The 27835-nt window shown below is 45.7% G+C and overlaps 1 protein-coding gene across 1 annotated transcript; it reads left to right on the top strand.

The window, feature by feature from the left end:
- The first annotated feature begins 3182 nt into the window (after positions 1 to 3182).
- Zbtb34 (zinc finger and BTB domain containing 34) lies at positions 3183 to 9381 on the top strand. Its single transcript, XM_059260111.1, has one exon. The coding sequence runs from the start codon at positions 3360 to 3362 to the stop codon at positions 4860 to 4862; it is 1503 nt and encodes a 500-aa protein (XP_059116094.1). The 5' UTR covers positions 3183 to 3359; the 3' UTR covers positions 4863 to 9381.
- The last annotated feature ends 18454 nt before the right edge of the window (positions 9382 to 27835 follow it).

Below are 27835 nucleotides of genomic sequence, written 5' to 3'. Positions count from 1 at the left end.
TCAGAGATCTGCCTATCTGCCTCCTGAGTGCTGGGGTTAAAGGTGTGAGTCACCACTGCCTGGCTTCCATCTTTTCTTAAATGACTGTGTGCTCTCAGTTTCTCTTGTTGCTTTGGCTCAGGGTTCCAAACACAACAATGTTAAGAATGGTTATGGTAAGGCCAGGTGTGGTGGTGCACACCTTTAATCCCAGTATTCAAGAGGCAGAGACAGATGGATGTCTATGGGTTTGAGGCTGGTCTGGTCTACATAGTGGGACAGCCAGGGTTATGTAGAGAAACCTTGTCTCAAATAAAATAAAATAAAATAAATAAATAAAAAAAAAGGAAAGGGGGAAAAAAAGAATGGTGGTGGTAGAAAGCCTTGTCTGTCTTAGAAGCCCTGATGGGATGCTTTAACTAGAGTGTTTACCAGAATGTGCTCCAGGGAGCACCGATTCTTTGGAATAGTAATGTCATACCTTGAGAGGAGAGTTCCACTGTTAAGTGAGTTTGCAAACTGCTGAGTTAAACAGAATGCTGTCTGCAGAACCCTTTCAGATGGGTTATTGTGCTTTTTAATCCCTAGGAGGGAAGGATGTTGGGGCTAGCACATGCTCTGTTGAATACATTTTGGGAAGAGACAGTGATTCTTTCTGAGGATGATGTCACTGCTTTGCAGTAGATACTGTTTGTTATGTTTTCAAGAGTAGTGCTCTAGTTCTTGGTTAACCATCGCGCTGCTGTTTTCTTACTGTGAAAAGGGGTGTTTACTTTTGAGATGAATTTTTGGCGTGATGATGACGTGGCCAAGCGAGTTTTCCCTTTGGCTTTCTGATGCCACGGGTAATCTTAGCAGTGCCCAAACCTTAGCCAGCTGTTCCTCATTCTTGGCGTTTACAGAGGGCCTTACCATGCCTTAGAAGAAGCAGACTTCTTTCAGCTGCCTGTCGGCCTCTGGTGTCAGCTTTGTGCCAGATGCACTGAAATGCCTTCCATGTCTCCACACGCGTCTAGAACAGTGTGAACGGCCTGGAGATGGTTTGTGCTTTGGCACTTCTGTGTCTTTTTCGTTTAGTTCTGCCAATTTATGTTATCCTAAAAATATGTCCATTTCATGCAGATTTCAAATTGACTTCAATCAGAAGTCTAGGATAAATAGAAGCATAACATTCCTCTTTGACTAAAATGTTTTAACTCAAATTCTGACAAGATTGAAAATTCTGATGTGATCCAGTCAAACTAACTGATTGATCCTTTCCTGCAAGAGTCTTAGATTTAGACTTGTTTTACAGTCTGATTGTTTTCTTGGTGGCTATATGCTAGTGAATTATTTTGCTTGCTTTTGTCTTTGTTTTTCTAGGCTCCTGAGTTCAGTCACTTATTTTCACTATTTGTTGCTTAAGATAAAATTAAGGCACTGACTTCCCTTGTACTTTATTGTAAATTGATGATGCTTTCTCAGTCGCAACATTTTATTAGGAAAAACTTGAAAGCTGCAGAACAATGGACAGGTTTTCACAGTGGCTGCTTGACTGCTGTGTGCCGCTGTTAATAGTTTACCGTGTTTGCTTTGTCATTTGTCCATCCGGTTTGGGAGACAGGCAGACTTACTCTCCGACCCTCCTGGCTCTTGATTCAGTACTTAGCACAGAGCCTTTCACTTTCTGCTGGTTGGCCAGGTGTGACGGTGCACTCCTGTAAGCTGCGCATTCAGGAAGAGCCTGAGTATGAGGCCAGACTGGTCTTTGGGGCGAGGCCCTGTCTCAAAAAGCAAAATCTGTTGGTTGGATTTTAAAACCAAATTAGAATTCTTAGGTCTAGTCTTGTGTTTACCTTAGCAGCTGTGTGTGTGTGTGTGTGTGTGTGTGTGTGTGTGTGTGTGTGTGTTCCATACACAGTACACTTGAGGTCAGAGGAGTACTCTGGGGAAGGGATTCTCCTCCCATTGTGTGAGTCCTGAGAAACTGGACTCAGGCTGTCTTCTCTTACCCGATGAGCCGTCTCACCAGCCTCTTAGTGGTTCTGAGTGAGTGGTTCAGTGCTGCAGACTCGGGTCGGGGTGGTGGGAGCAGCCTGGCCCGAGCCTGCTAGTGCTGTTAGTAGTACTGGAGGCCTACACTTGCAATGTGCCCATCACTCTTCTTGTTTTTACCTGAAATAACTCTTTCCTGCAAGGGACTGAATATCTCTTGTCCTACAAACGTGTGTGGGGAAAACCCAAGTCATGATTACACTGGAAAGAAGTTTGTTCCATTCATTGTGATTGGGGTGTTGGACGCTTGAAAGATACCAATTAGAAGTATGTGAATGGAGGCTGGGGAGATGATTCGTTCATAAAGTATTTGTGCACAAGCATGAGGATCTGAGTTCCAATCCCTAGTAACCTGTGTAACAAGAGCAAGGGGGCAGTGCGGTAACTCAGCATCTGCCTTGAAGCCTGACGAGCTGGCTACGATCTCCTAGACCTTGTGAGGGAAAAAATCAACTCCCAAAAGTTGTTCTCTGGCCTCTACATGTGTACTGTGGCACCCCAGACATAAATAAAATGAAAGGAAAAAACAGAAAAAGCTTGGGACTGTGGTTAAGAGCACTGGCTGTTCTTCCTAAGGACTCAGGTTTGATCCCCAGCACTCACAGGGTGGTTACAGCCATCTGTAACTGCAGTCCCAGTGGGTCTAACACTTTATTCTGGCCTTTGAGGACATTGCATGTAGTCAGGCAAAACACCTGTACACACAAATAATAATAAAAAATTTCAAACTGGGCTTGGGGACATGTGCCTGTTACCCTAGTGCTCTGGGCTGAAGACAGATGGATTCTGGGCTTGTTGACCAGTTGGTGAGCTTCTAGCTCAACGAGACTCCTCTCGAAATATAAGATAGAGAAGGAAGATAACAGTGTTGACCTCTGGCCCCTGTGAACATGCTCACGCACGTGTTCTTGCCCACATGATGTGTACATGTACACAGACATAAACCACACACAGAGAATTGCACAAGACAGGATATGAATCGGAACATTTTTGAAGAGTCCTTCAGAGACCCTTCTCACTAGGTGAATGGTGATTTTTCTTGAAGGGTACCACTTTCCCTCAGCTGAGCCAGCCCTCCTGTGCATGAGTGTTTCACTTTGATCAAATTGAGTGTTGAACAAGAATGACACTGGACTAATTGATGATTCACTTATTTGGCTTTAGGTGAATTAATGGAGAAATGGAAGATAAAGACTAAGCAAGAGGAAGAATGTTCAGGCAGACCTTAGGAGTGCTAGCTGCGGAGTTGATGTGAGCTCGTATTTACGCTGCTTGATCTTGCTGAGGAGCTCTGGCGAATTACGGATGCTCTTTGTCTCTGCAGATTGCGTCTCGTGTCAGTAGAAATGGACAGCAGCAGTTTCATTCAGTTCGATGTGCCTGAGCACAGCAGCACCGTTCTGAGCCAACTAAATGAGCTCCGCCTGCAAGGGAAGCTATGTGACATCATCGTCCACATTCAGGGTCAGCCATTCCGAGCCCACAAAGCCGTCCTTGCTGCCAGCTCCCCGTATTTCCGGGACCATTCAGCACTGAGCACTATGAGTGGCTTGTCGATATCTGTGATTAAGAACCCCAGCGTGTTTGAGCAGTTGCTCTCCTTCTGTTACACTGGAAGAATGTCCTTGCAGCTGAAGGATGTTGTCAGTTTTCTGACCGCAGCCAGCTTTCTTCAGATGCAGTGTGTCATTGACAAGTGCACGCAGATCCTGGAGAGCATCCACTCAAAGATCAGTGTGGGAGATGTTGACTCTGTCACCATTGGTGCTGAAGAGAATCCCGAGAGCCGGAATGGGGTGAAAGATGGCAGCTTCTTCGCCAGTCCTGTTGAGATCTCCCCTCCGTATTGCCCTCAGGTACGGCAGCCTCCAGTCAGCAGCGATCTCCGGATGGAGACGACCCCCAACAAAGCCCTTCGGAGCCGCTTACAGGAAGAGGGGCACTCAGATCGGGGGAGCAGTGGCAGTGTGTCTGAGTACGAGATTCAGATCGAAGGGGACCACGAGCAGGGGGACTTGTTGGTGAGGGAGAGCCAGATCACCGAGGTGAAAGTGAAGATGGAGAAGTCTGAGCGGCCCAGTTGTTCCGACAGCTCCTCCCTAGGGGATGATGGCTACCACACAGAGATGGTTGATGGGGAACAAGTTGTGGCTGTGAACGTGGGTGCCTATGGCTCTGTGCTCCAGCATGCATATCCCTACTCCCAGGCAGCCTCACAGCCTTCCAACATGCCAGAAGCTTTTGGAGGTCAGAGTAATTCCAGCCCGTCCAGGTCCATGCTGAGCTGCTTCCGAGGCCGTGGTGCCCGCCAAAAGCGGGCTCTGTCTGGTCACCTGCACAGTGACCTGCAGGGTGTGGTGCAGGGGTCTGACAGTGAAGCCGTGATGAACAATCCCAGTTATGAGAGCAGTCCCCGGGAGAGGAGTGCAAGGGGTTACTGGTACCCATACAACGAGAGGTTGATCTGTATTTACTGTGGGAAATCCTTTAACCAGAAGGGAAGCCTCGACAGGCACATGCGACTGCATATGGGAATCACCCCCTTTGTGTGCAAGTTCTGTGGGAAGAAGTACACACGCAAGGACCAGCTGGAGTACCACATCCGGGGCCACACTGATGACAAACCATTCCGCTGCGAGGTCTGTGGGAAGTGCTTTCCATTCCAGGGCACCCTCAACCAGCACCTGCGGAAAAACCACCCGGGTGTCACCGAGGTCAGGAGTCGCATGGAGTCCCCCGAAAGAACAGATGTGTACGTGGAACAGAAACTCGAAAGTGATGTGTCAGCCTCAGAAATGGCTCTAGATTCCCGAATGGAAATCCACACGGTATCTGATGCGCCTGACTAAGGTGATGGAGAAGGCGCCCTGAACAAAGCACATCAGTCTGTGCGTGCTTGTGATTTGCTTTCTTGTAATCTTTGGTTTTCCCACCATCTGGAAATCTCTTGGTTTCTTGGTAGTTTCTCTGAAGGTTCCGGGTGTGGCACTTGTTGTGTTTACCCTTCTCCCCCTCCCCTCCCCAAAGGAGCTCAAAGCATGAAGGGCAGCGTATCCAGGGAAAACACAGGCTGACAGTGGGCCTCTGCTGAAGGCTTCTCCCCACTCTGCCAGTGACTCAGCTCTGCAAACTGAAGGCAGGCACTCTCACTGTGGGTGCTAGCCCCGGTGCATTTCCACGGAGAGAGGTGAGGGTGCCGTCCGCTGATACAAATGGGTAACCTTTTCTAATTTAAAATTACTTTTGGGGGTAGTTAGACAGTTTATATATATATAATAAAGTGGTTATTATATATATAGTATATATACATTCTCAAATTTGGGTTTATTCTGGTTGAGGTGAATGTAAGAGGAATATATAATTTAATACAATGTGAACAGAGCTCTGACTCTGTTTCAGCCCCGCCTACTATGTAAGTTCCCACCCTTTGATCCCCTTACAGAAGAATGTCAGTAGATTTTCACATAGAGTAATCATTGCGTCCAAATGCAAGCAAAGCAAATCACAGTGTTCGTAGCTCTGCTTCATAACAAACACATAAACCAAATGCCATAAAACTCCTTCGCCTGTAGTGGGAACCATTTGGAACTTTTGTTCGTTGTCCAGGTACGCTGGACAGCATGCGGTGCTGACCTTCCTACACAGTAGTGTTACACTAGCCAGCCCCAAAGGAGCAGTGGTTTTCAAGGTCTGTACTACAAATCTACCTTCATTCCGTACTGTAGAAGCATACCGAGCAGGTAACTACATCAGATCGCTCCACCGTGAGTTAGACTCTCACTAAAGGACAGGAATTGGTAGCACTTGCCTACACAATTCTCCAAGTAGTGTTGTGGTTTGTTGTTTTGTTTTCTTTGGGGTTTTTCTCTTCTTCTCAAACAGCCAGTTCAGGTGCACAACAACTTTTTCTATGCGGTTCCCAGGGAAACTGCAGAACTTGGAATTTGTACTTTTTGTAAAGCTATACTCTACGGGAATTGCAAGCAATATATCTATCTTAGTATTATTGTGTGTGCTAATGAGAGCCTCGGTGGCTCCTCCATTCTCTCAGTGTTTCCTGCTTAAAAAAAAGTCAAAACCCTCTGAGATCCTCAGTGTGTCACCAAATCTGTGTGTATGTCTCACATTTTTGGTCACGTGGTGCTATTTTTATGTTAAGTATCTTTTAGGTCAGTATCGTCTAGAAAATGTGAAACCTACCAGTAGTAATGACTTAGTTACTTTCCTCTCAAGTTCACAGCTTGAAAAGAAACCTCAAAAGCGTGTGCTGGCAAACGGGTTACTGTCTGAGTTGTGTCTGGTCAGTGCTTTGGAAAATGTCTGTTTGCTGTTAGGTTCCTATACACCAACAGGCTTCGCAGATGCTCTGGTGCTGTGGACTCAGGCAGAGAGGGCAATTTGGCAGGCCGTTTATGGTCAGGCTTGCAGCTGGCTGCGGAGACAGCAGCACTCTAGTCTCTGGCTGAGTACCTGGGCTCCGAGACCCAGACTCAAACAAACAGAACCCAGAAACTGAGGACCAACCTCAGAGGCTAGGAGCTAAGGAATACAGAAATAGATGTTTGCTGGTGGCAATGCTTTTTTGGCTCTTAAAATGATAGGTTTTGGGGGAGGTGGTTTTGTTTTGTTTTGTTGGTGGTTCTTTTTGTTGGGAGGAGAGGGGGCGGTTTCGAGACAGGGTTTCTCTGTGTAGCCCTGGCTGTCCTGGACTAGCTCTGTAGACCAGGCTGGCCTTGAACTCAGAGATTCTCCTGCCTCTGCCTTCCTAGTGCTGGGATAAAGGCGTGTGCTACCACCACCCACCTTTTTTTTTTGGGGGGGGAGGTTGGTTTTTATTTGAGAAACAGTAGTTTGACTCCAGCCCTTTCTTCATGTGTAGCAGCCCCGGGGCACACAGTGGCACCTTGTTAGCACACAGGATCTGCTCATATGTGAACTGCTCGCTGCCTCGCCTCAGTGTTAACTCCTGTAGATGACTAATCCCGCTGCTCCCGGGAGGAGCAGCTTTTGCTAATCGGGTATACAGTATGCCTTTTCCTCGTCAAACTGCCTAAGTCAGGGTTGGTTCTCTCCCTGGAGCATTTGTTCAGCCAAGAAAGCTGACTGCCTCAAGGGGAGGATGGACCCTAAGTGTTTACCTACTTAAGTGTGTTCTGAGGTTTCAGGTAAATGTTTGTGACTTTTCATTTTCCTTATACAAATGCATTTTGTTTTGATTTTTCTTTTTGAGGATTAAATGCAAAAACTGTGTGTGTGTGTGTGTGTGTGTGTGTGTGTGTGTGTGTGTGTGTGTGTGTCGTGATACCAGTTAAGTTTGTGACAAGAAAGCCCCAAATCTAAGGACGTGAGACGTCGAGCTCAGGGAAGGAGCCTCCTTTTCACTAGGCCTGGGCCTTCTGAGATGCTCCAGGGCTTCCTGTGGTGAGGGGTGCACTCGGGCAGCACGCCCATGTCCTGGCTCTGGTCACTGTCTGTCTGAATTACGTACATTAGTTCTTGTGCTGTTCGTCAACTTGTTTAGCTGGTTTGAGTTTACCAAAGAGTGACTTATCCAAAATTGTCTTTGACAAAAATCTACATTGCTTTGATTGTACAGTTCAGGTTCAAACATTGTAATGGGACTGTTAGGGGCAGAAAACCAATTTGAGTTTTTAATGATCATGATTCCACACTTCGCAAGTTGCGCTTGCTCCCATTCGTGTTGCTAACACTTTACCCTCTCCACTGCTAGCAGTGTTAAGAATGAATCCTCAAGCCATAACACAGTACTGTAAAGTTCACAGGGCTTGGAGGGAGGCAGCGCCCAGGCCAGCACAGCACTGCATAGCCTGGCTGCGCATTTGCACTAGGCGCCTGCCGGTGAGCATGGCTGCTGAGGGCTTTCCGTGCAGACAGGGCAGCAGCGCTCAGTTGTGCCTAGCATGTGCCAGGAGAGCCAGCTTGGCCACTCAAGCAGGCCTCTCTCCCTGAAGCTCCCTGTGTAACTCCTTAGAGCGACTCCTTGTGGACAGCAAACCTGTCCCTGTACAGTTGTAGGTTAGGCCTCTCACTATAGCAGATGCAGAAGTCCACTAAGATAAACAATATGTGAAGTATCTCCTGCTTTCATACAGGCCTATGCGTAATTGAGTCTCTTCTCAGCTACCTTTCCATGTTAGACAATGTGAAGACAGCCACAGCACCCTTCCCCATGACATTTACCCCATTGCACAAACTGTGAAGACATTTTATACTTTTGCTAACACATGCGGTTTTCAGTCCTTACGTTTTTTCTCATCAGTCCTCTGCCCTCTTGTTTCTACTAAAGCTGTAAATACATTTAGAAACCGTTTGTAAATACAATTACAAAGATGAGTTCATTTCCCGTTCAGTGGAAAAGCCTTGGCAGTTTTTTGTTAATTGGTTTTTTGTTTTGTTTTGTTTTGTTTGCTTTTTTCGAGACAGGGTTTCTCTGTGTAGCTTTGGCGCCTGTCCTGGAACTTGTTCTGTAGACCAGGCTGGCCTTGAACTCACAGAGATCCGCCTGCCTCTGCCTCTGCCTCCCGAGTGCTGGGGTTAAAGGCATGCGCCACCACCACCTGGCTGTTGGTGGGGTTTTCTTCTTCCCTCCCTCCTTCCCTCCCTCCCTCCCCTCCCTCCCTTTCTCTGTTTTGAACAGCAGATAGGATACTGTCAGTTCACTGTTAAGCAGAATATACTGTAGGACTAAATTGGTAATTTTATAATCTTCCCAGAGCTTAAGTTTATGTCTCTTGTAAAGACAGCAAATATAACCACCTCTTTTGTTTTACCCTTAGCCCAGACACAGGCCTGCATATTTTTTTGTGTGTGATTTTAATTTTTAACAACCTAGATTCTGGGGAGAATTTGCAGGAACACAGAACAAGGGCTAGGGGAAATGGTCCATGTGAATGAGCTCTACCTTAGGTTGATGTGTTTTAGTTTAAGCTTTCCACTTGTTACTGTGATGTTTTTGTTATCACTGTTGTTGTTAAATTCTGTAATGGTTTCCTGTGAAGCCTCCACTGAAAGGGACTCAAATATGCAACATCTAAACTATTTTCCAAGGGCTCATGCCCCTTGAATGGTGCTTCTAGCCTGGTCAGGGTTATTTATTAAATTTTATATATGAAAATATTGGGGAATTATGTAAACTCTTTATACAAGACTATCTAGTTCTTACATCCTAGATTTCATATACTCAGTGCAGCTGAACTGAAAGTTCAGAGAAGTCATTCACTTTGTTCCAAATTTGTAATGGTTGTCACTCACATACGTCGTCTTCAATAAGTGCCAGAGTTCCCACTGTTTCTGCCAGGGCTTGCCAACTCCAGGTGCCCCCTGGGTCTGGCACAGACAGGGCTATCACTGCTCCTGATTAGCTACTGGAGTAAGCCTCGCTCGCTGCTCAGTGGCAGATTGAGCACACAGACCTCTCACCGCCCTTCAGTGACAAGTATGCTGTGAACTTGGCCTGGAGACTTGGAGACCAAGTCCCAGGCTGCTGCCCTGACTAGAGCAAGAGGTAAACTCGCCTGCCTCCCCTGAGAACGACTGTTTTCCTAATGTGAAACCATCTCTTACCACTTTAGCAGTAGGGCTACCATAGTCTTCCGTTACAAATGGCTGAGCAATTTGAATGACTTCACACGGTGTCGTTATCTTGCAATATAAACTGGTAACCTCACAATGCCACACTTCATCACCATGTGAAGTAAATGAAGCTAGCTAAGCGGATGCTGTATCAACTAGTAACTTGCCATTAAGGGTTATTTTATAGCATGAATTGAAGACTATTTATTCAAATGATATTTTACTCTTGTATTCATTTCGCTTTAGGTTTGTGACATGAATATTTCAGTGCTGCTTAATTTTGCTCTGAATTCTTGTTTCTTGCTTGTAAATGGCTTTTTTATGGTATAAAGTCAATGGAAATTGCTGTTTGTAAATAAAGATGCTGCTAGAGCAACCTTGCTTGTGGTCTCTGTGTTCTCTACCCCCATCCATGGCCTACAGGAGCACCCCTGCTTCTGACGAGCATCTATTCTGTTTCTCTAGCCACTGGTTTTCTGAAAGGCTGTAGACCAGGCTGGCCAGATGTATCCTGGGAAGACTGAAGCAGCTGTGGTATTCTGATCCTTTCTTGTGTGGCCAAGACAAGATGTCCTCAACACTAATGATGAATGCTTTCCCCGCCCAACTCTAGAAGCACCCTGTGGCAACCCTGGGTGCCTTGCCCGGTGCAGCGTGCAGTGGGGTAGGCCGTTCTTCTAAGGTATGCTTAGTCAGTTGACAGGGACCGTGGCTGCTCCTTTCCTTTTCTTCTATTCCTCGTCCCCTGCAGAAGCCTTTCTTCCCAGTAGCAGCCAGCCTTCAAGGTTCGGCCCTTCACAGTGGGCTTGTGGTGTGCTTTCCATCTGTACAGGACAGTTGCTGGCGGGACTGTCACAGTTCCCACCCCTCAGCCTGGCAGCTCCAGCAGCTCCTTATCGCACAGATCCTGAACTCCTGCCCGCCCTTGTGTTCTTAGCTCAGGCCCTGCACCACAGTAGGTGACTGGCAGGTGTTAGTAAGCCCATATCTTCTGGGGGGCTGAGCAAGGCGGAGCGGGGGAGAGGGAGGGCTGGAATACAAGCGTGGGTCAACTTGGCTTCCATGATTCTACCAGTTGACTATTACTTGTGAGTCAGGCTGCTGCAAAGTTCCCTCCCATCTGAGCAGGGCTCCTTTGCAGTTGGTATGTGCTATGGAAGGCATGTTGGAATCAGTTACCTTGCATCGGCTTGTGGGACTAGAGGTCTGACTTTGAGTCTTGCCTTTGTTTGACCTTAATCTTAAGTCACTTAACTTCTTTGTGTACCCCCTCTTCATTTTAGGGTTTTATTTTACTTTTTGAGACAATGTCACACATAGTCCAGGATAGACTTAAACTCATTACATAGCCAAGGATGACCTAAAACTTGTGATCCTCTTGCTTCCAGCTCTGGATTGCTGAAATTAGGAGCACACCACCTACCCCATCTGGTTTATGTTGTGTTGGAGGTCCAACCTGGGGCTTTCTACATGCTGGGTAAGTACTTGACAGCTGAACCACATCTCTAGCCCCATTTCAGGCTTTTAACCAGGGGGCCCACTTTTGACAAGTCTTGGTAGAATTAAGGTGGTGGAACCCAGAACCTGGACGGTTGTGCTGTGGCAGTCCAGTTACTTCTGTGTGACTGTCATTTTAACTAGTCACTTTCGGACGGACCAGTTATCACACATCTGGGTCCCTGGAGCTGGCTTCAGAGAATTTTCTAAGTGACTTTTTTCTTTTTCTTACCTCAACTCCTTCACTTTCTTCCCTCAGGTTTCTAAGTATTCCTGTGAACATCAAGGTTGCCTTGACTTTGAGACATCTGGGGTCTGAGGCTAGACCCCATCACTGAAGTTCTTGAGGCCTCACTAAATCTCAGAGCATCCTTGCTTTGATGGATGGTGCTCTGGCTTCTCTTCCCCAGGGAGCTAGGCCTTTGTCACTGTTCAGACGGTGAAAGGAATTCCTATCTTGCCTGTGCACATGGGAGATATGCTGAGCAGCCGGTTGTGGGTCTCATCTACTTTCTTTTTTTTAAAGATTTATTTATTTTATATGAGTGCTCTGTCTGCATGTACAACTTTATGTCAGAAAAGAGCATCTGATCCCACTAGATGGTTGTGAGCCACCATGTAGGTGCTGGGAATTGAACTCAGGACCTCTGGAAGAGCAGCCAGTGCTTTTTAACTGCTGAGCCATCTCTCCAGCCCCTCATCTACTTTCTCTTTGCTCTTTAATCACAACTTTTTGTTGCTATGGTCTTCTCTAGCTTCCTTACACATTGTAGGCAAGCACTAAGCTACCCGACTCAGCCCTTCCTGCCAGCTCTGATGTGGCTAGGCTGGTGGTGGAATGGGGGACCACCAGGTTACAGCACCAACCCCCAGTTGTCTTCCCTCTTCATTGCTACCCCCCCACCCCCGCCCCCAGCCTCCTGAATGGGCCTCTGCCACCAGGCTCTGTTGAAAGGCTCCACTTCCTGTTGTGGCAATATGCTCATAACATCTTCAGGCATGTGCACATGCGCATGGACATGCAATGTTTTAGAAACTAATGTATAAAAGATGTACAGGTGGGCACACATGTCGCAGCACATGTAAAGTGAGAAGACAAATTTTGGTCTGTTCTCTGTACCGTCACTGAGGTTCCAGTAATCAAACACAGGTCATGGGACTTATGCAGCAAGTATTCTACACTCTTTTCAGAGACAGGGTTTCTCTGTGGAGCCCTGGCTGTCCTGGAACTCACTCTGTAGACCAATCTGGCCTTGAACTCACAGAGATTCTCCTGCCTCCCAAGTGCTGGGATCAAAGGTGTGGGCCATCACGCCGGATTCACCTGACATTTGTTTCATGGTCCTGTCCCTTTGTCACCACACTGAGCCTCCTCTTTCAGACTAGATGTTACCTGGTTCCTGTTCCCTCTGGCAAGATTTAGGTTCTCAAGGATCCTCAAAGCTAGCCCCAATTTTAAAAAATAAAAAATAAAGAATAATTGGGCTGGGGCTGAGATGTCTTAAGAGTGTAAGAGGTAGCCAGGCGGTGGTGCCACACGCCTTTAATCCCAGCAGAGAACAGACCAAAAGCTGTCTTCTGACTTTAACACATGTGCCCATGTGTGCATGTGTGTGTGTCCACCCGTGCGTCACACAACTTTATACATTAAATAAAAAGTTTCTATAACATTTTGTGTCTAGGTGGTGATGGTACACGCCTTTAGTCCCAGCACTCAGGAGGCAGAGGCAGGCAGGTCTCCAAGTTCGAGGCCAGCCTGGTCTACAGAGTGAGTTCCAGGACAGCCAGAGCTACATAGTGAGACTCTTGTCTATAAGCACAAAAACAAAAAAAACCAGAACAAATCAATGCAATAGACATTACATAATAATACACATGCTGATTTGCCACCTATATATACCTATTTTTATTGAATACTTAATATTTAATGAGATAATAAATATAAATATAGGTAGTTAAAAATAAGGATGGGTTTGGGGCCATATGTTAGGTTTATTTATATTTTTTTTCTTTTTTCTTTCCTTTTGGTTTTTCGAGACAGGGTTTCTCTGTGTGTAGCCCAGGCTGGCCTCCAACTCACAGAGATCCTCCTGTCTCCACCTCCTGAGTGCTGGGATTAAAGACATGCGCTACCACTGCTCGGCTTCTCTTGCATTTCTAACACTTGTAACCCACCCAGAGAACAACGGTCAAATGAGAAAATGGCTTGCAATAGCTACAGCTCATGTGTTAGGTTTATTATATTTGGTTTCAAGCTAAGAAATGTTCTACCCTGTGGCCACGGGGAGGCAGTATAACTCAGTTCACCCAATACTTAGATAGCTTCTGCTACAGAATTCGACATTTAAAAGGCTCACAGAATACTGCTTAGAGTTGACAAAGGCAGGGTCAGTCCACTGGCTCCCCAGGTCAATTGCCTTGGATAGTTGCCAATATCTTGGCCTTGGAACCTGCCAGTGGTGCACAGGGAAAGGTACTTGGAATCTGCTCCCTGGGTAAGGGCCCTGAGCTTTATGCTATCTTTACAACAGACTAATAGCATCAGAATGCGACTTTGAAATTTAAAGGAGACCTGCGTGAAATGCTGAAATGCATCGTGTTCAGCAAATAATTTGAAGCAGCTGTTCCAAGTAGTACTAACAATGATAGCTACCACTTAGGCAACAGTTAACAGGTGCCAATGTCCTGAGTCACACTCCTGCTTTATTCCTTGAATCCTCACAGTGACTGCCAGGTGGTGTGCGCTTCAGACATTAAGTTCAAAGCTTGGTGCCCAGGGTGGTGGTGGACTTATTGGTGAGGTTACTAGGTAGGTACGTGGTCTCACAGGGGTTATGAGGCCCTCCCTACCTGTCCTCTTTCCCCTCTGCAGTGCTTTGAGATGCTCCTGTCACGATGTGTCCCCATCACCAGAGGACAAGCCAATGGGCCACCTCATTTTGTACGTGGGACCTCCCAAACTTAGATAGATAAACTCACTCTTATTCATCCTCACCCCCCATTCTGAAACAGGCTCTCGTGAAACCCAGTAACCTGGGCTGACCTTGAACTATGGATCCTCTTCCTCCACCCCCAAGTCCTGGGATCAAAGTTGTGCACCACCAAGTCTGGTTTAAACCTTTTCTCTCTATAAAGTTAATTGCCTCACTTACTTGGTTGTGGTAACAGAGCTGATTGCTAAGGTAAGTACTACTGTTATCTCCAGTTTACCAAAAAAGAAACAGATTCCTGGGATTAGAGATTATATAAATTCATCAAAGACATGCATCTTGACATGGTGTGAGGCTGAGTGATGACAAATGTTGTTTATATGCCAAATATGCATTATCCATTGGGGCCCCAGCAATCAACAGGCGCAATCCAGGGAAGAACTGAGGCACGCGGTCCCATGGGAGTGGGGGTGGCAGGGAAAATGACATTTGAGAGAGGGCTGATGGTGAATCAGTTAACTAGCTAAGAGGAGAGAAAAGAAGGAGCAGCCTCTCAGCAGAAGGAACAGCATGTACAAAGCCTTGAGGGTCGGAGGCACAGCTCCCGGCATATACAAAGAGTGGAAAAACTCCAAGGCTGCTGAAGCATGGGGGAGTGGCCTGAGATGAGGGTTAGTCCCACCAAAGGAGCAGAAAGACCACAGACCCAAATTCTTTTTAGTTGAATTAAGTAAGCTTTATGTGGACAATATAGCCAGTCCACTGACTGCCTGTCTCAAAATGCAGGGATTTGGAAGAAAGCCTCGAACATAAGAGAAGAGGGTTTTTATAGCCCCAAACTGCAAGGTTAGGGGGTTTCCAAGGGAATTTTGGTTATGGAGGAACTTGGCAGAATATCTTATGAGGGTGGAGGTCATCGTATAGGGTGTGGAACATGCCAAATTCCAGAAATGGGTCAAGGGGAGGTCAAACTCAAGTTTTACAGTAGTAAACAGAAATGAACTTACTGATCTTGTTACAAGATGGCTACTGATCTTAAGATAAAGTCAAGCCAGGCAATTTTGGTGCACGCCTTTATTCCCAGCACTCGGGAGGCAGAGGCAGGTGGATCTCTGAGTTTGAGGCCAGCCTGGTCTACAGAGTGAGTTCCAGGACAGCCAAAAACAAAACAAAACAAAACAAAAAAAAAGGAATCAAGCTGGTTCATTAGTGAGATGCAAGGAGGCATGGTCCTGGGGTTGGGCTGTGCATCCCCATGAGAGCCTTGCTTCAGACCTCCTCACCGCTGTACCAGAAGTAACTTGGGTGAAGGATTTATTACGGCTCACCTACAGAGGCATTGTCAGAGAGTGGGACTGTTTACACTCATGCTGGTGGGAGAGAAGGAAAGATGGGAGCTCTTGTCATTTTACTGTTTCTGGAAACATTCTCACAGGCACACCCAGAGGTGCGCTTTACCCCTCCTGTAGGCTGTTTCAGCCCAGCCAAGTTGACAATCAAGATTAACGACCACAGTGACCAGGCAGGCCACCTTCTGATACTTCCACCTCCTTACACTGGTTAACTTTGTCCAAGGGACAGCCAGGTTTTCTTGGGCCGAGAAGAGTCGGCCTGTTTATGGAAGGTGTCTTTGCACTCTTGATTCTGTTTTTCCATCACCTGGGTTTAAAGCTGAATTTTCAGCTTCTGAGATGTCCTTTGGAGCTGTGTTTCTAGAAGGCGCTCACTCCAGCCTCATTGATTGTATAGGTCAGTGCTGTGCTGGGCACTGGGTCACAGAGGTGAAGTCGTCCTGGCCCCTTCCTCACTCATAGGCTTGTGTGGAATCTAGTAATCACTTAAAACACCTGATGGGGTAGATCTGCATCTTTGTCAGAACTCAGCAGACTATTAAAATAGGTATGTGTGTTATTTTTTTATAGAGTATGTCCTAATAGAGTTGATTGATTGATTAATTAATGTTTTAGCAAAGCAAGCATAAGGGTTATTAAAAGAAAGTGAGAAAGAACTCCTGAGAGTGGGAGAGACTTCAGGGAGGAGTACCTTAGAGCTGGTGTAAAAGGTGTGTCAGTAATATTAACAGAAATACAATCCATTCTCCTCCAAACTCTCCCCTTCCTGAGCCAGCCCAAGGCGAGTAGCTGCTTTTTACGTTATCGCCTTCCCTGGTTCTTCACTTTTACTTCTCAGACCTCTGATGCACGCTTAACCCATTGCCTATGTTCAGTTCTCACTGCTGAAATAACTAGTGTGATCTGATCTCTCGCTGGACCCTCACTGGTCTCTGAAAGCCATGGTTGTGGAAGGATGTTGATCATGTTCTAGTTTGAATACACTGCTGACCGACCTCTGCAGGAAGTGGTTGGCTGGGAACCCACATGCCTCAGCATCATGAGTGGGCAAGTGTTCCTCCACCATCATGTTTGATGAATGTCTACTACAGCCTTGTCTAGGGAGACCACGTGGGTGGTTGTGGCCACCTCAAGGACTTGGTACAAGAAGCACTTACAGAATGAAAATGTGAGAAGGGGTGGAGAGATGCCTCAGTCCACAAAAAGCTTGCTGTGCAAGCATGGGGACCTGAGTTTGAACCCTGATCCCAGCGCTGGGGAGACACAGAAGGAGCCCTGCCTGGCCAGCTGGTCTAGCAGAATCAGCAAGCTTAGGGTTCAGTGAGAAACTTTGTCTCAAAAATTAAACTGGAGAGTGACTGAGGAGGACACTTGACCTTGATTTCTGGCCTCCAGATGCAGGGGTAAGCCTCACCTGCCTCACGCACACAGACAGTAGGGCATTTTCTTAATGATTGATGGGGAGGGCCCAGCCCCTTTTGGGTGGTGCCATCCGTAGGCTGGTGGTCCTGGGTTCTGTAAGAAAGCAGGCTGAGCAAGCCATCAGGAGCAAGCCAGTAAGCAGCACTCCAGGGCCTCTGCATCAGCTCCTGACTCCAGATTCCTGCCGTGTTTGAGTTCCTGTTCTGACTTTCTTCAATGGTGAACAGCCAATGTGGAAGTGTAAGCCAAATAAACCCTTTCCTCCCCAACTGGTTTTTGATCATGGTGTTTCATTGTAGCAGTAGTAACCCTAGCTAAGACAGCTACCAAAAGCAATTTGCTTTAACTTAAAGTGGTCAGCCATACACAATATTTTTGGTCCTATCTTTCTCATCTCTCTTGTCTCTCACAGTCTCATCCACAGAGATCTTTTTTCTGTCCAGGCTGCCCTTGAACTTGCTGTGTAGCCCAGTATGGCCTTGAATTGCTGACTGCCAATCTTCGGTCTCTGCCTCCTGGGGGCTAGGATTACATGCTGCACCACACCCAATTTGTGGGATTTATTCAGCGCTGGGGACTGAAACTCAGGACCTTGTGTATACTAGATAAGCATTCTGTCAACTGAACTATATCCCCAGCCCATCATTCACAGAGATCCTGATTGTCTTGAAACCTCACACTGGCCCATGATGTTGGTACCAGTTCAGATTCAGTTTATTACTTTAGCAAAAAGAAGAGCAGCCAAAGATACTGGTAACAACCCCATGGCTGCTATCTCAGATATCAAAAAGAGCCACACCCAAGTGGAAGAGGTGCTTGGCCACTGTGGAGGCACCTTCTCCCCCATTGCTAAGGAGCTAAATCTAGACCATAGTTATGCTGTTGTGTTTGAGTTCCTGTTCTGACTTTCTTCAATGATGAACAGCAATGTGGAAGTGTAAGCCAAATAAACCCTTTCCTCCTCAACTTGCTTTTGATCATGGTGTTTCATTGTAGCAATAGTAACCCTATCTAAGATAGCTACCAAAAGTAGTTTTGTTCTGAGAGGCTGCCCTAGGAAGACTCATACCATCCCAGAACCTGGGAGGTGATAAAGAAACTGCCTCATGAAGCTCCCAGGAGAGGGGAGAGTGAGTGCCAGATGGTCTCTCTCAAGGCAGGCCACAAACTCCCATATTCCTGTGCTCCAGAAGGATTATAGGGCATTCTTCCAAGTCTCAGATATGCTGTCACTCAAACATGTACTGCACAGTCTGTGTGAATACATGCAAGCTGCCAGGGCGACATGGAGAAGCCATTCTTCAGCAGTCATAGTGTTCAACAGGAAGTAGCAAATGCTGTAGATGCTGCTGCATGAACTTTTCCTGGGGAGATGTAATTGCCTCTTAACCCTAGACAGGCAACCACAGACAGGCAGGAGTACAAGTCTACATAAGTCTAGCTTGGTGAATCAGTGAGTTTCTTGGCCTGAGTTCCAGAGCCTGAGCACTTACAGGACTATGGGTAACCCCAGAACAGACACACATCCAGAGTGTCACCCCAGCATAGATGGCTTCCCCAAAGCTGTACAGTCTCCCCTTTAGGTACCACCCAGTGCTGTATACACACAAGACCCCATGCAGTGGGACTGAATGACATTCAGCTGAGAGGGAGTGTAGGAAAGGGTGGCTGGAATCTCAGGTGGGTGTCTAATGACTCCCCAAGCCAGCCCTTCCATGGAGAGGGTCCCTTGAGGGTAGTCACATTGCTCTGACTAAAATGGCGATCGATGGCTGTGCTCATAGGATAAATTCTGTGTCTTCCTAAGACACCTTAGAAAGACGTGAGCTGGAGTGACATATAGCCCCCATAAAGATTCAGGATTCTTCCGCATTAATGGAGTGACCCAGAATCCAGGAATCTAGAAGAATGTTGGAATGCCACTATCAATATGAAATAAACATGTCACCTTACACTGCTTCTCAGTAAAAAGAACATCATGCTCAGCAAGCCTTTGGGGATTAAAAATATATATGTGGGCTGGAGAGATGGCTCAGAGGTTAGGAGCATGGGCTGTTCTTCCAGAGGTCCTGAGTTCAGTTCCTCGCACCCACATGGTGGCTCACAACCATCTATAATGAGATCTGGTGCCCTCTTCTGGCCTGCAGGGATACATGCAGGCAGAACACTATATGTGTGTATATGTGTATATTTGTGTACCATGCGTGTTCAGGACCTATGAAGGGCATCAGACCCCCTGCAACTAGGGTGACAGATGGTTATAAACCATCACATGGTTGCTAGGACTCAAATCCAGGTCCTCTGGATAGAGCAGCTAGTGCTGTCAATCACTAGGCTATTTCTCCTGCTTCATTTTTGGGATTTTGGAGGCAAATATGTTCTATCTGAGTGAGTTGCCCTAAAGCACTTACCAGGTATCCTGTTGGGCTGCTCATTTTGAGAGATCCAGGGCAAAAAAGAGGTCTAGAAGGATCTAGGCTGGTGTGCAAGGCACTTTGCCCCGTGGGTCTTTGGACCCAGCAGACTTTAGGAGTGGCTGTTGGGGGTACTCTGTGAAGACCGTGCCAAGCCCAACAGGAGACTCGATTGCAGATAGCACTGCAAAGGCAAGTCCTCTTAAGTTCCTCCTGAGAGGAGCTGCAGTGCCTAGTGGTCAAAAGCACTGGCTGCTCTTGCAGAGGACCTGGGTTCAGTGTCTAGCACCCACATGGCAGCTCACACCTGTCTGTATCTCCATTCCCCATGCCCTCTTCAGGTCTATTCAGGCATGCATATGGTGCACAGACACATGCAGGCAAAACACTCATACATGTAAAACAATGTTTAAAATCTTTTAAAAGTTTCTTCCAGGGGCTGGAGAGATGGAGCAGTGGTTAATAGCACTGACTGCTCTTCCAGAGGAGCCAAGTTTGGTTCCCAGCACCTTCATGGTGGCCGACAATCTTCTCTAACTCCTCTTCTGTCCTCTGAGGGGAGTGCATGCACATGGTGCACCAAAATATATGCAGGCAAAGAGACCCATGCATGCAAAAATAATTTAAAAATTTACAAGTGTTAAAAATGCTTCCAGGAAAGGCGCAAAGCTACACAGAAACCCTGTCTCAAAAAACCAAAAAAAAAAAAAAAAAAAAAAAAGCTTTTCCCCTGATGGAAAACTTCTCATTTTCTACTGAGGCCTTGTTGACAGTGGGCATCTAACGATGGACTATGCAATCACCACGTGACTGAATCAAGCATAACCTGATTGGTTGGTGTGGACAGCAGCAGTTCAGCATTAGGTGGAAATGCACAGAGTGCTCCTGAGACTGTCTAGAAAGCGTAAGTGGCATCCATAGCTGACTCGAATACCCACAACCATCTCCTCTACCACAGTCTAAAGTTTCAACTCAATTTTCATCTAGTTTGGAATCTACTGGAAATGGCCTCCTAAAACATGACTAACCACTACACCTGCTCAAGGGTGTCTCTCAGAAATTGTGTCAAGAGAAATCTTCCCAGTGGGCCACATATTTGTGTGGACTGAGAGATGGCCAGAAGGGCAGATGTGTGTAGGGTCATGGGTGATGGCTAGTGGCTTGACTGGATGTCAGGAATTTAGAAAGAAAAGGACTAGAAGATGACCACAGTAGCGCTTTGGGAAGAGATGTGTGGATAGACTTCTCACAATGTTTCCAGAATGGAAAGATAGTGTATTGATTATCTTTTTTTTTTTTTTTTTTTTTTGGTTTTTTGAGACAGGGTTTCTCTGTATAGCTTTGTGCTTTTCCTGGAACTCACTTTGTAGTCCAGGCTGGCCTCGAACTCACAGAGATCCACCTGCCTCTGCCTCCTGAGTGCTGGGATTAAAGGTGTGGACCACCACCGCCCGGCTGTATTGATTATCTATTGTTATGTAACAACCAGTCCCCAAGTTATTGGTTTAGAACAGTAACTATTTTGTTTTCTCTATGGTTCAGTGGATGAGAAATTTGGGTTGGGCTCAGCTGGCCAGTTATTCTGATGGAGTCCTTCATGCAGCTGCTGAAGAAGGTCTGGCTGATGTATGACGGCCTCCCATGCAGGTGAAGTTAACTACTGGCCTCAGGATAGAAGAGTTCAGATAGGGCAAGCATGGAGGCTGCAAGCCTCATGATGTTTGGATCGGGACTTGTCACAATGTTTCATTGTACTCACTGGGGATCATCAGAGTTAGACTGCAAAGTATCACCCGTACAAGGGGAAAGAGTGATGGTGAGCATTTGGAAAATAATTGGCAGTGCTAATGTCCTCTTTAAAGTCATTACTGCAATGAGGGACTGAAAGACAAATGACATGTTAATCAGTCTTCTTCCCCAGTTATCTTTTCTGATAGAGCCACACTCAGACAGCCACAGGGGCAGGGATGGAGTCTGTGTGACCTCTACCATATGGACTTAACCTGACAAGCTGAACTGGCTAGGGAGATTGACAAGGGCCTAACCTCTCAGTATGATCCTAGTCTTCGAAGAGAATTTCTTGCTACCTCCTGTTTCACTGATAGCATTAAATTCTTTCCATCAACAAGAAACAGCAGCTTGGGCTGGGGGTGTGACGCAGTTGGTAGAGTTCTGGCTTAGCAAGCATGAAACCCTGGGTTCAATTCCCAGTACTACATAAAACTGGAAGTGGTGATGTATACTTGTAATTCCACCACTCTGGAGGGGATCAGAAGTTCGAAGTCATCCTCATGCCACATTTGGAGTTTGAGGCTAGCCTGGGCTACATGAATGAGACCTTGTTTCAAAAGAAGAAGATGAGGGAGGCGAAGAGGAGGAGGATGAGGAAGAAGAAAAACTTTCCTTCCCTGCAATGCTTGTCAGAAACACTGTCCATGTCCTGAGAGCCACTTATTCTCAAGCATTTTAAACAGACAATATTGCTTCTGCCCTTAGGAATTAATTTCGCAGACACCACCACCAAAGAAGAGTCCCCAGTGAAAAACTCAATTGGGCATTAGACCCATGCAGATCACATTTGATATTTTTACTGACTATTCTGTTGCCAGAAGCAGCTGTCTTGATGGAATGGCCAACCAAAGACTCAGTTTTTTTTTCCTTATGTCATGTTTAATTTCCAAATGAAAAACAATAACCAGGTCATAGTTATGCCTAAAGATAACATAACTATCCCACATAAAATTGCAGACCCTTTATGTATTTAGAATAGTGGCAATGTCCCTTAAGAGACATCTTTCTAGTAACTCAAACTTACATCTGATACCAAATGATATTCTCTTAATTGGTGTTGCAACATATTATAAGGAAACTGAAAGAACATACAAATATCTGTACAAATGCATTAACAAAATGCAACAGAAGCACTCATGTCAGTTGTAATCCTCATTTCTGCAACTGGTCACATGGCCTTAGATTGTATTTAGAATTACATTTCTCTACTATACATTCTGTATTTCTTTTACCCTCTAAAAGCACATCAGATGGTCATGGTTCTTTTCCTGGAAAAGTGATCCATACCTTCATTGCTGATTGGTCTGTGCCCTTTGTCATCCTTCTTGGATTAGATTGATGTAGTTTCCCAATGACTTTAATCACAAGGCACAGTAGCACCAAGAGATGCCCTAAAGGATCTCTTACATTTCAGACATAATCCTTCTTACCTCCATAGTGGAGAGACAGTCCAGTTTCCCCATGGTAATCTGGATGTATCACCCCTCCTTTCTTAGTCTGTTGTTTTAAGGGCATTTGAAGCCCAAAATGACCAGGGGTCAGTCTGAGTTTCCAATTCATTGGAAAGTTTGTTGTGCCTCCTGGCAGGAGCACAATGGCCTCTGAACAAGAACTTCTAGGCCAGCAAAACTTAGTGTTGCAGAAACAGGAAGCACAAACTTTTCTAGTTGGTCACTAGCAGTGATAGTGAGTAGAAGTATTCACTTTCCCATACCCTGCTTCTTGGATCCATGGATTCTGGCAATAGGAGAAACTTATCATATATTGGATGCTGATTCAGACCATATACTGCTTTCTGGAGAACCTTTCCCCAGATGTTGCCACCTAATTGGTACTGTAACCTTGTATTCAAAAGACCAAAGTTAATTCCATCTTCTATCTGGCCATATCTGGGGCTCAGTGTAGGACTCAGTTATTTTTAACAATAAGGATTGATGCATCTTCACATTGCATCATGTTCGTGTGTGCATGCGTGCATGCGTGCATGTGTGTGTGCGTGCGTGCGTGCGTGTGTGTGTGTGGTGCGTGTGTGTGTGTGTGTGTGTGTGTGTGTGTGTGTGTGTGTGTGTGTGTGTAGATGGTGCTGGAGACAAACCCCATCACACATGCTAAGCCAGTACTCTCTTACTTTATTGATTAGAGAGTGTTCTTGCCAGACCGTGACTCTGTATTGAGGTTATTATTATAGCTCGGGTGCATTTGCCATCTTTTCTTTCTTTCTTTCTTTCTTTCTTTCTTTCTTTCTTTCTTTCTTTCTTTCTTTTCTTTTTCCTTTCTTTCTTTTCTTTTTCCTTCCTTCCTTTCTTTCTTTCTTTCTTTCTTTTCTTTTTTTGAGACAGGGTCTTACTGTGTAGCTCTGGCTATCCTAGAACACACTATGTAGACTAGGCTAGCCTGAACTCAGACATCTGACTGCTTCTGCTGGGATCAAAGGCATGCACCACCGTGCCCAGCTTTCTTTTACATTTTGCAGGCAGAATAAAAGGATATCTGAAACAGTGACATCTAAAAATCGATGGAACTAGAAAATACATTTTCTGAGCTAACCCAGGCTCAGAGAGACAAACGTAGCATGTTCTTTCTTGTGTGTAGACCTTAGCTTCTAATTTATATGTATGTGTATCTATGTGGGAGTGAGTGTGTGTAGATGCCAGGAAACTAGAAAAGGGCTCGTGACAGAGGGAAAAATAGGGTAATCAAATATAATTAATATGGGGCCAGAGAGATGGCTCAGCAGTTAAGAGCATTGGCTGCTCTTCCAGAGGACCCAGGTTCAACTCCCAGCACCCACATGGCAGCTCACAACTGTAACTCCAGTTCCAGGGGATCAGGCACCCTCACATAGACATACATGCAGGCAAAATACCAATGCACATAAAAAATAAATTTTAAGAAAAAAATGTAAGTAATATGAAAGCAAAAGGGGGATATTGGGAATAGAAGGGTGTAAATGGGTGTGAGGCCAGGGAGATGGGGGAGGGGAGATGGAGGAAGTTTCTTCCAAAAACCAAATATGTGTGAAAATACCATAAGGAGGGCTGGAGAGATGGCTCAGCAGTTAAGAGCACTAGCTGCTCTCCCAGAGGTCCTGAGTTCAATTCCCAGCAACCACATGGTGGCTAACAGCCATCTCTAGTGGGATCCTATGCCCTCTTCCAGCATGAAGTTGTACATGCAGATAGAGCACTCATATACATAAGAAAAAAGAAAATACCATAAGGAAATCTACTGCTTAAAATTTTTATTTATTATTAATTTGTATGTGTATGTTTGTATGAGAATATATACTATTAGCTGGGCAGTGGTACTGCATGCCTTTAATCCCAGAACTCAGGAGGCAGAGGCAGGTGGATCTCTGTGAGTTTGAGACCAGTCTGGTCTACAGAAGGAGTTCCAGGACAGCTAGGGCTACACGGAGAAATACTGTCTGTCTTGAAAAAGCAAAGAGAGATCAAGAGAGCGAGGGGGCAGGGATGGGGGATGGATGAGAGTATATACTATGTGTATATAGTGTCTGTGAAGGCCAGAAGAGGGCATCAGATCTGGTGGAACTGGAGTTTCATCTGGTTTCTGGGAACTGAACGCCTGTCTTCTGTCTCTTTAGTGTGGAAATCTACTGCCTCAAAAAGAAAAGAAAAAGAGGCTGGAGAGATGGCCCAGTGTTAAGAGCACTTGCTGCTTCATCCTGAGGATTGGAGTTCAGATCCCAGCATCCACATCAGGGGCTCATAAATGCCTGTAACTCCAACACCAAAGGCTCTGCCGACGCCTGTTCTGGTGTCCAAGGGCACCTGAGCCCACATGTGCACATTCTCTCATTGTTTTGTAAAAATAAATCCCAATAAATAAAAAAATGATGTAAAAATTTCAGTTATCATACAGATACTCGTAAATGATCCAAGCGCTGAGTATGGCCACCCAGCCATGGGTAAGAATCACCCCTCCAACACTCAAGAACATTGATGATTAAGAGCTGGGGGAGGTAGATCGCTGCCTTTGCAATGTGACATCATCATGTTTACACTCTTTGTGATTATTTGCACAAGATCTATAAAGATTGGGCTTCTCCAGTCCTCTCTTGTTGGGATAGTAGGTATGAGTCCCTCCCACCACCACCTACAGGCAGATAATGGTAAGTAGGGGGAGGGACTCATGAGGGTCCCACCCCTCACTGCGACCTACAGGCAGTTAGTGGTTGCTAGGGGAAGGAGAGAGACATTTTCTTTAATTGTGTAGCCACTGGTAGGGAGTCTTTGCCCCTGGAAATAATTCCTCACCCATGCTCTTGTAAGCAATCCTAACGAAACCCAACTGGGTCATCAAAATCAAGACAGGAGAACAGACATGAGACTGGGTGGGAAGAGGAAGAAGATTAGTGGGAGAGGGAGGGGAATGGGATAAAAATACATTGTATACGTGGATGAACATGCCATAATGAAACCCACTATTGTGTATAATTAACATGTGCTAATAAACAAGAGAGAATATTGACAAACATGATAATGGCATTCTCTAATTGAATTATAAAATTAAGAAATATAACAAATTTTGTTATTTTTCCCATGGTAACTAAAAATTCAGTTCAGTTACCATGGGAGAGACCATTGCTTAGTGTTCAATATTATTTTTCTGGGGAAAGAATATCTAGGTCAAGCCGTTATGTCTCCTGGTAAAGTTGCTCTTCATGATGGTTAATCAGATAAACCATCTGATTTTATTTTTAACGACTGATTTAAATTTAATAAAATAACAAATCTAAAAATAAAAACCTTTGTTTCCTGTTCAAAATGGAATGCACAAACTGGGTCTGATAATATGTAAGTGAGGTGCACAGAGACCTGGGGTTTTCTGGTTATGCCAAGGAGAGCGAAGATGACTGAGGTAATGACTCTGGTAGCTTCAGGATGAGGGCCGAGGGCACAGTCACAAGGCATGGAGTAAAATCCAGCAGTGTCAGGAGGGAGATGGACATGAAAGAGAAACAGCTTCATAGAGGGGTCTCCAAAGAATGATGGCTGGTGACTGGTGGGGATCCCCAGTATTTGGAGAGGGGAGTTTTCTCATCTGGAACAGAAGCATATTACAACCATTGGCTGCTCATAGAACAGGCTGTCTCCGTGTTTATATACAAATGTTACACAAAGGCACCTACAATATTCACTATTGCTTTGTGTCATATGCTCGTGTGTGTGTGTGTGTGTGTGTGTGTGTGCTGGGTGAAAATGTGTTGTCATGGGTGTGGCCATATCAAGGACCCCACAGCCCCATGAGAGGCAAAGCTTTCTCTCTCCTGGTGAGGCTAAGAGGGACGGCAAGGCCATGTGTAAATGTTGCAGAACCCCCCTGCCCCAGGCTTACAGCCTGGAGACTGCTCCCCTGGAGAGACTGCTCCTACCAGGATTAGCTAAACCCAATTCTTCTTCAGCTGTACACCGGAAACCCTGCCTCCCGGTCCAACTGTATATAATAAACATCTGACTTCCAGGCTGCTGAGACTTCTCTGTCAGAGAGCCCAGCCCACCTGGTCCCGGCTATTCTGTGTCACATATTTGTCCTTTCTTCATTTCCTCAATGGACCAGTTAGGTTGGTCCCTGGAACTGTTCAAGGATGTAATGTGTGTGTGTGAAAGAGAGTGAGAGTCTCAAACGCACCACATTCATTTACCCACTCAGTATACATAAAGGGAAATTTTTGTCTCTATAGTTTTTTGCCTGAGAAAGTAGGTCAAATAAAGGCATAGTCCGTAAAGTTGCACAGCTGAAGTAGTTCTTGTTCTCTGAGTTCATTTCCATAAAAGCATTTTCCTTATAAATGAAGCATACTCCCATGCTTATAGCAACTAAGGATCTGTCTATTGAATAGTCTTGCTCCACCAGTGGGGTGGTGGATGACTGCCCATCTACTACCTAGTCATTGCTGCTTAAATACTTGTTTGCAATGGAGGGCAACTTTGTCTTGATGCTAGCCTAGACTAACAGTGATGTTTCCTCAAGTCTTGGTGTAAGGGTTGGATTATAATTAAAGTAGTGCCTTCAGAAACAAATCATTTCCTTTTCTGTCATTATTACTATTATTATTATTTTGGTATTTTCAAGACAGGGTTTCTCTATGTAGCCCTGGCTGTCCTGGAACTCACTCTGTAGACCAGGCCAGCTCAAACTCAGACATCCACCTGCGTCTGCCTCCCAAGTGCTGGGATTAAAGGTGTCTGCCACCACTGCCCACCATCCTTTTCTATCTTTAAATGTTTTAAAGTTATGTATTTATTTATTGTGTGTCTATATATCACCTGAGTATCTAGCCACTCATTCCAATTAGTGGTATGTAACCCTGCCTTAGTTGCTTAGGGAAGGGCCAGAGTGTATAGGTGGGAAGAACCAGGGGAGCTACGGTGTCCTCGAGCTTGAGTCCTGGATCCCTGAGTAGGGGCAGTGAGCGAATGAAGGAAAGACAAACAGACACATATGCATATAAGGTGGGGTCAGGTGGCGTGTGCTCACTCTGATGAAGTGGCATCTCCTACCCTTGGCAACCGGGACCTTTGTTCAGTGTGATTATTAGGTACAGCACTGAGGTGTGTGGCGGGGGTAACGAGTTTTGGCAGGAGGCCTCTAGGCCGAAGTCTCAGGCTGTAAACATCTGGGAGGAGAAGCTGCTGCAGTTGCTAGACTTTGCAAACACTGGTCACTCATTTGCACTCAGACCCCTGAAGAAAGCTTTGCCATCCCTCTTGAGCCTGGCCTGAGGCCTTGGCATCCTTGACATGCCCATGTCCATGTCAACAATGCACATTCACTTACTTATTTCACTTACTCCCTACAG

Source organism: Peromyscus eremicus, chromosome 4 (genome assembly GCF_949786415.1).
Source record: "Peromyscus eremicus chromosome 4, PerEre_H2_v1, whole genome shotgun sequence".
NCBI lineage: Eukaryota > Metazoa > Chordata > Mammalia > Rodentia > Cricetidae > Peromyscus > Peromyscus eremicus.
The sequence above is the reverse complement of the archived record's forward strand: the minus strand, read 5'-3'. Positions and strand labels throughout refer to the sequence as shown.

Bases quoted from the DNA above. Each gene is read 5' to 3' on its own strand.
- Zbtb34 (XM_059260111.1), top strand. From the start codon at position 3,360: ATGGACAGCAGCAGTTTCATTCAGTTCGATGTGCCTGAGCACAGCAGC.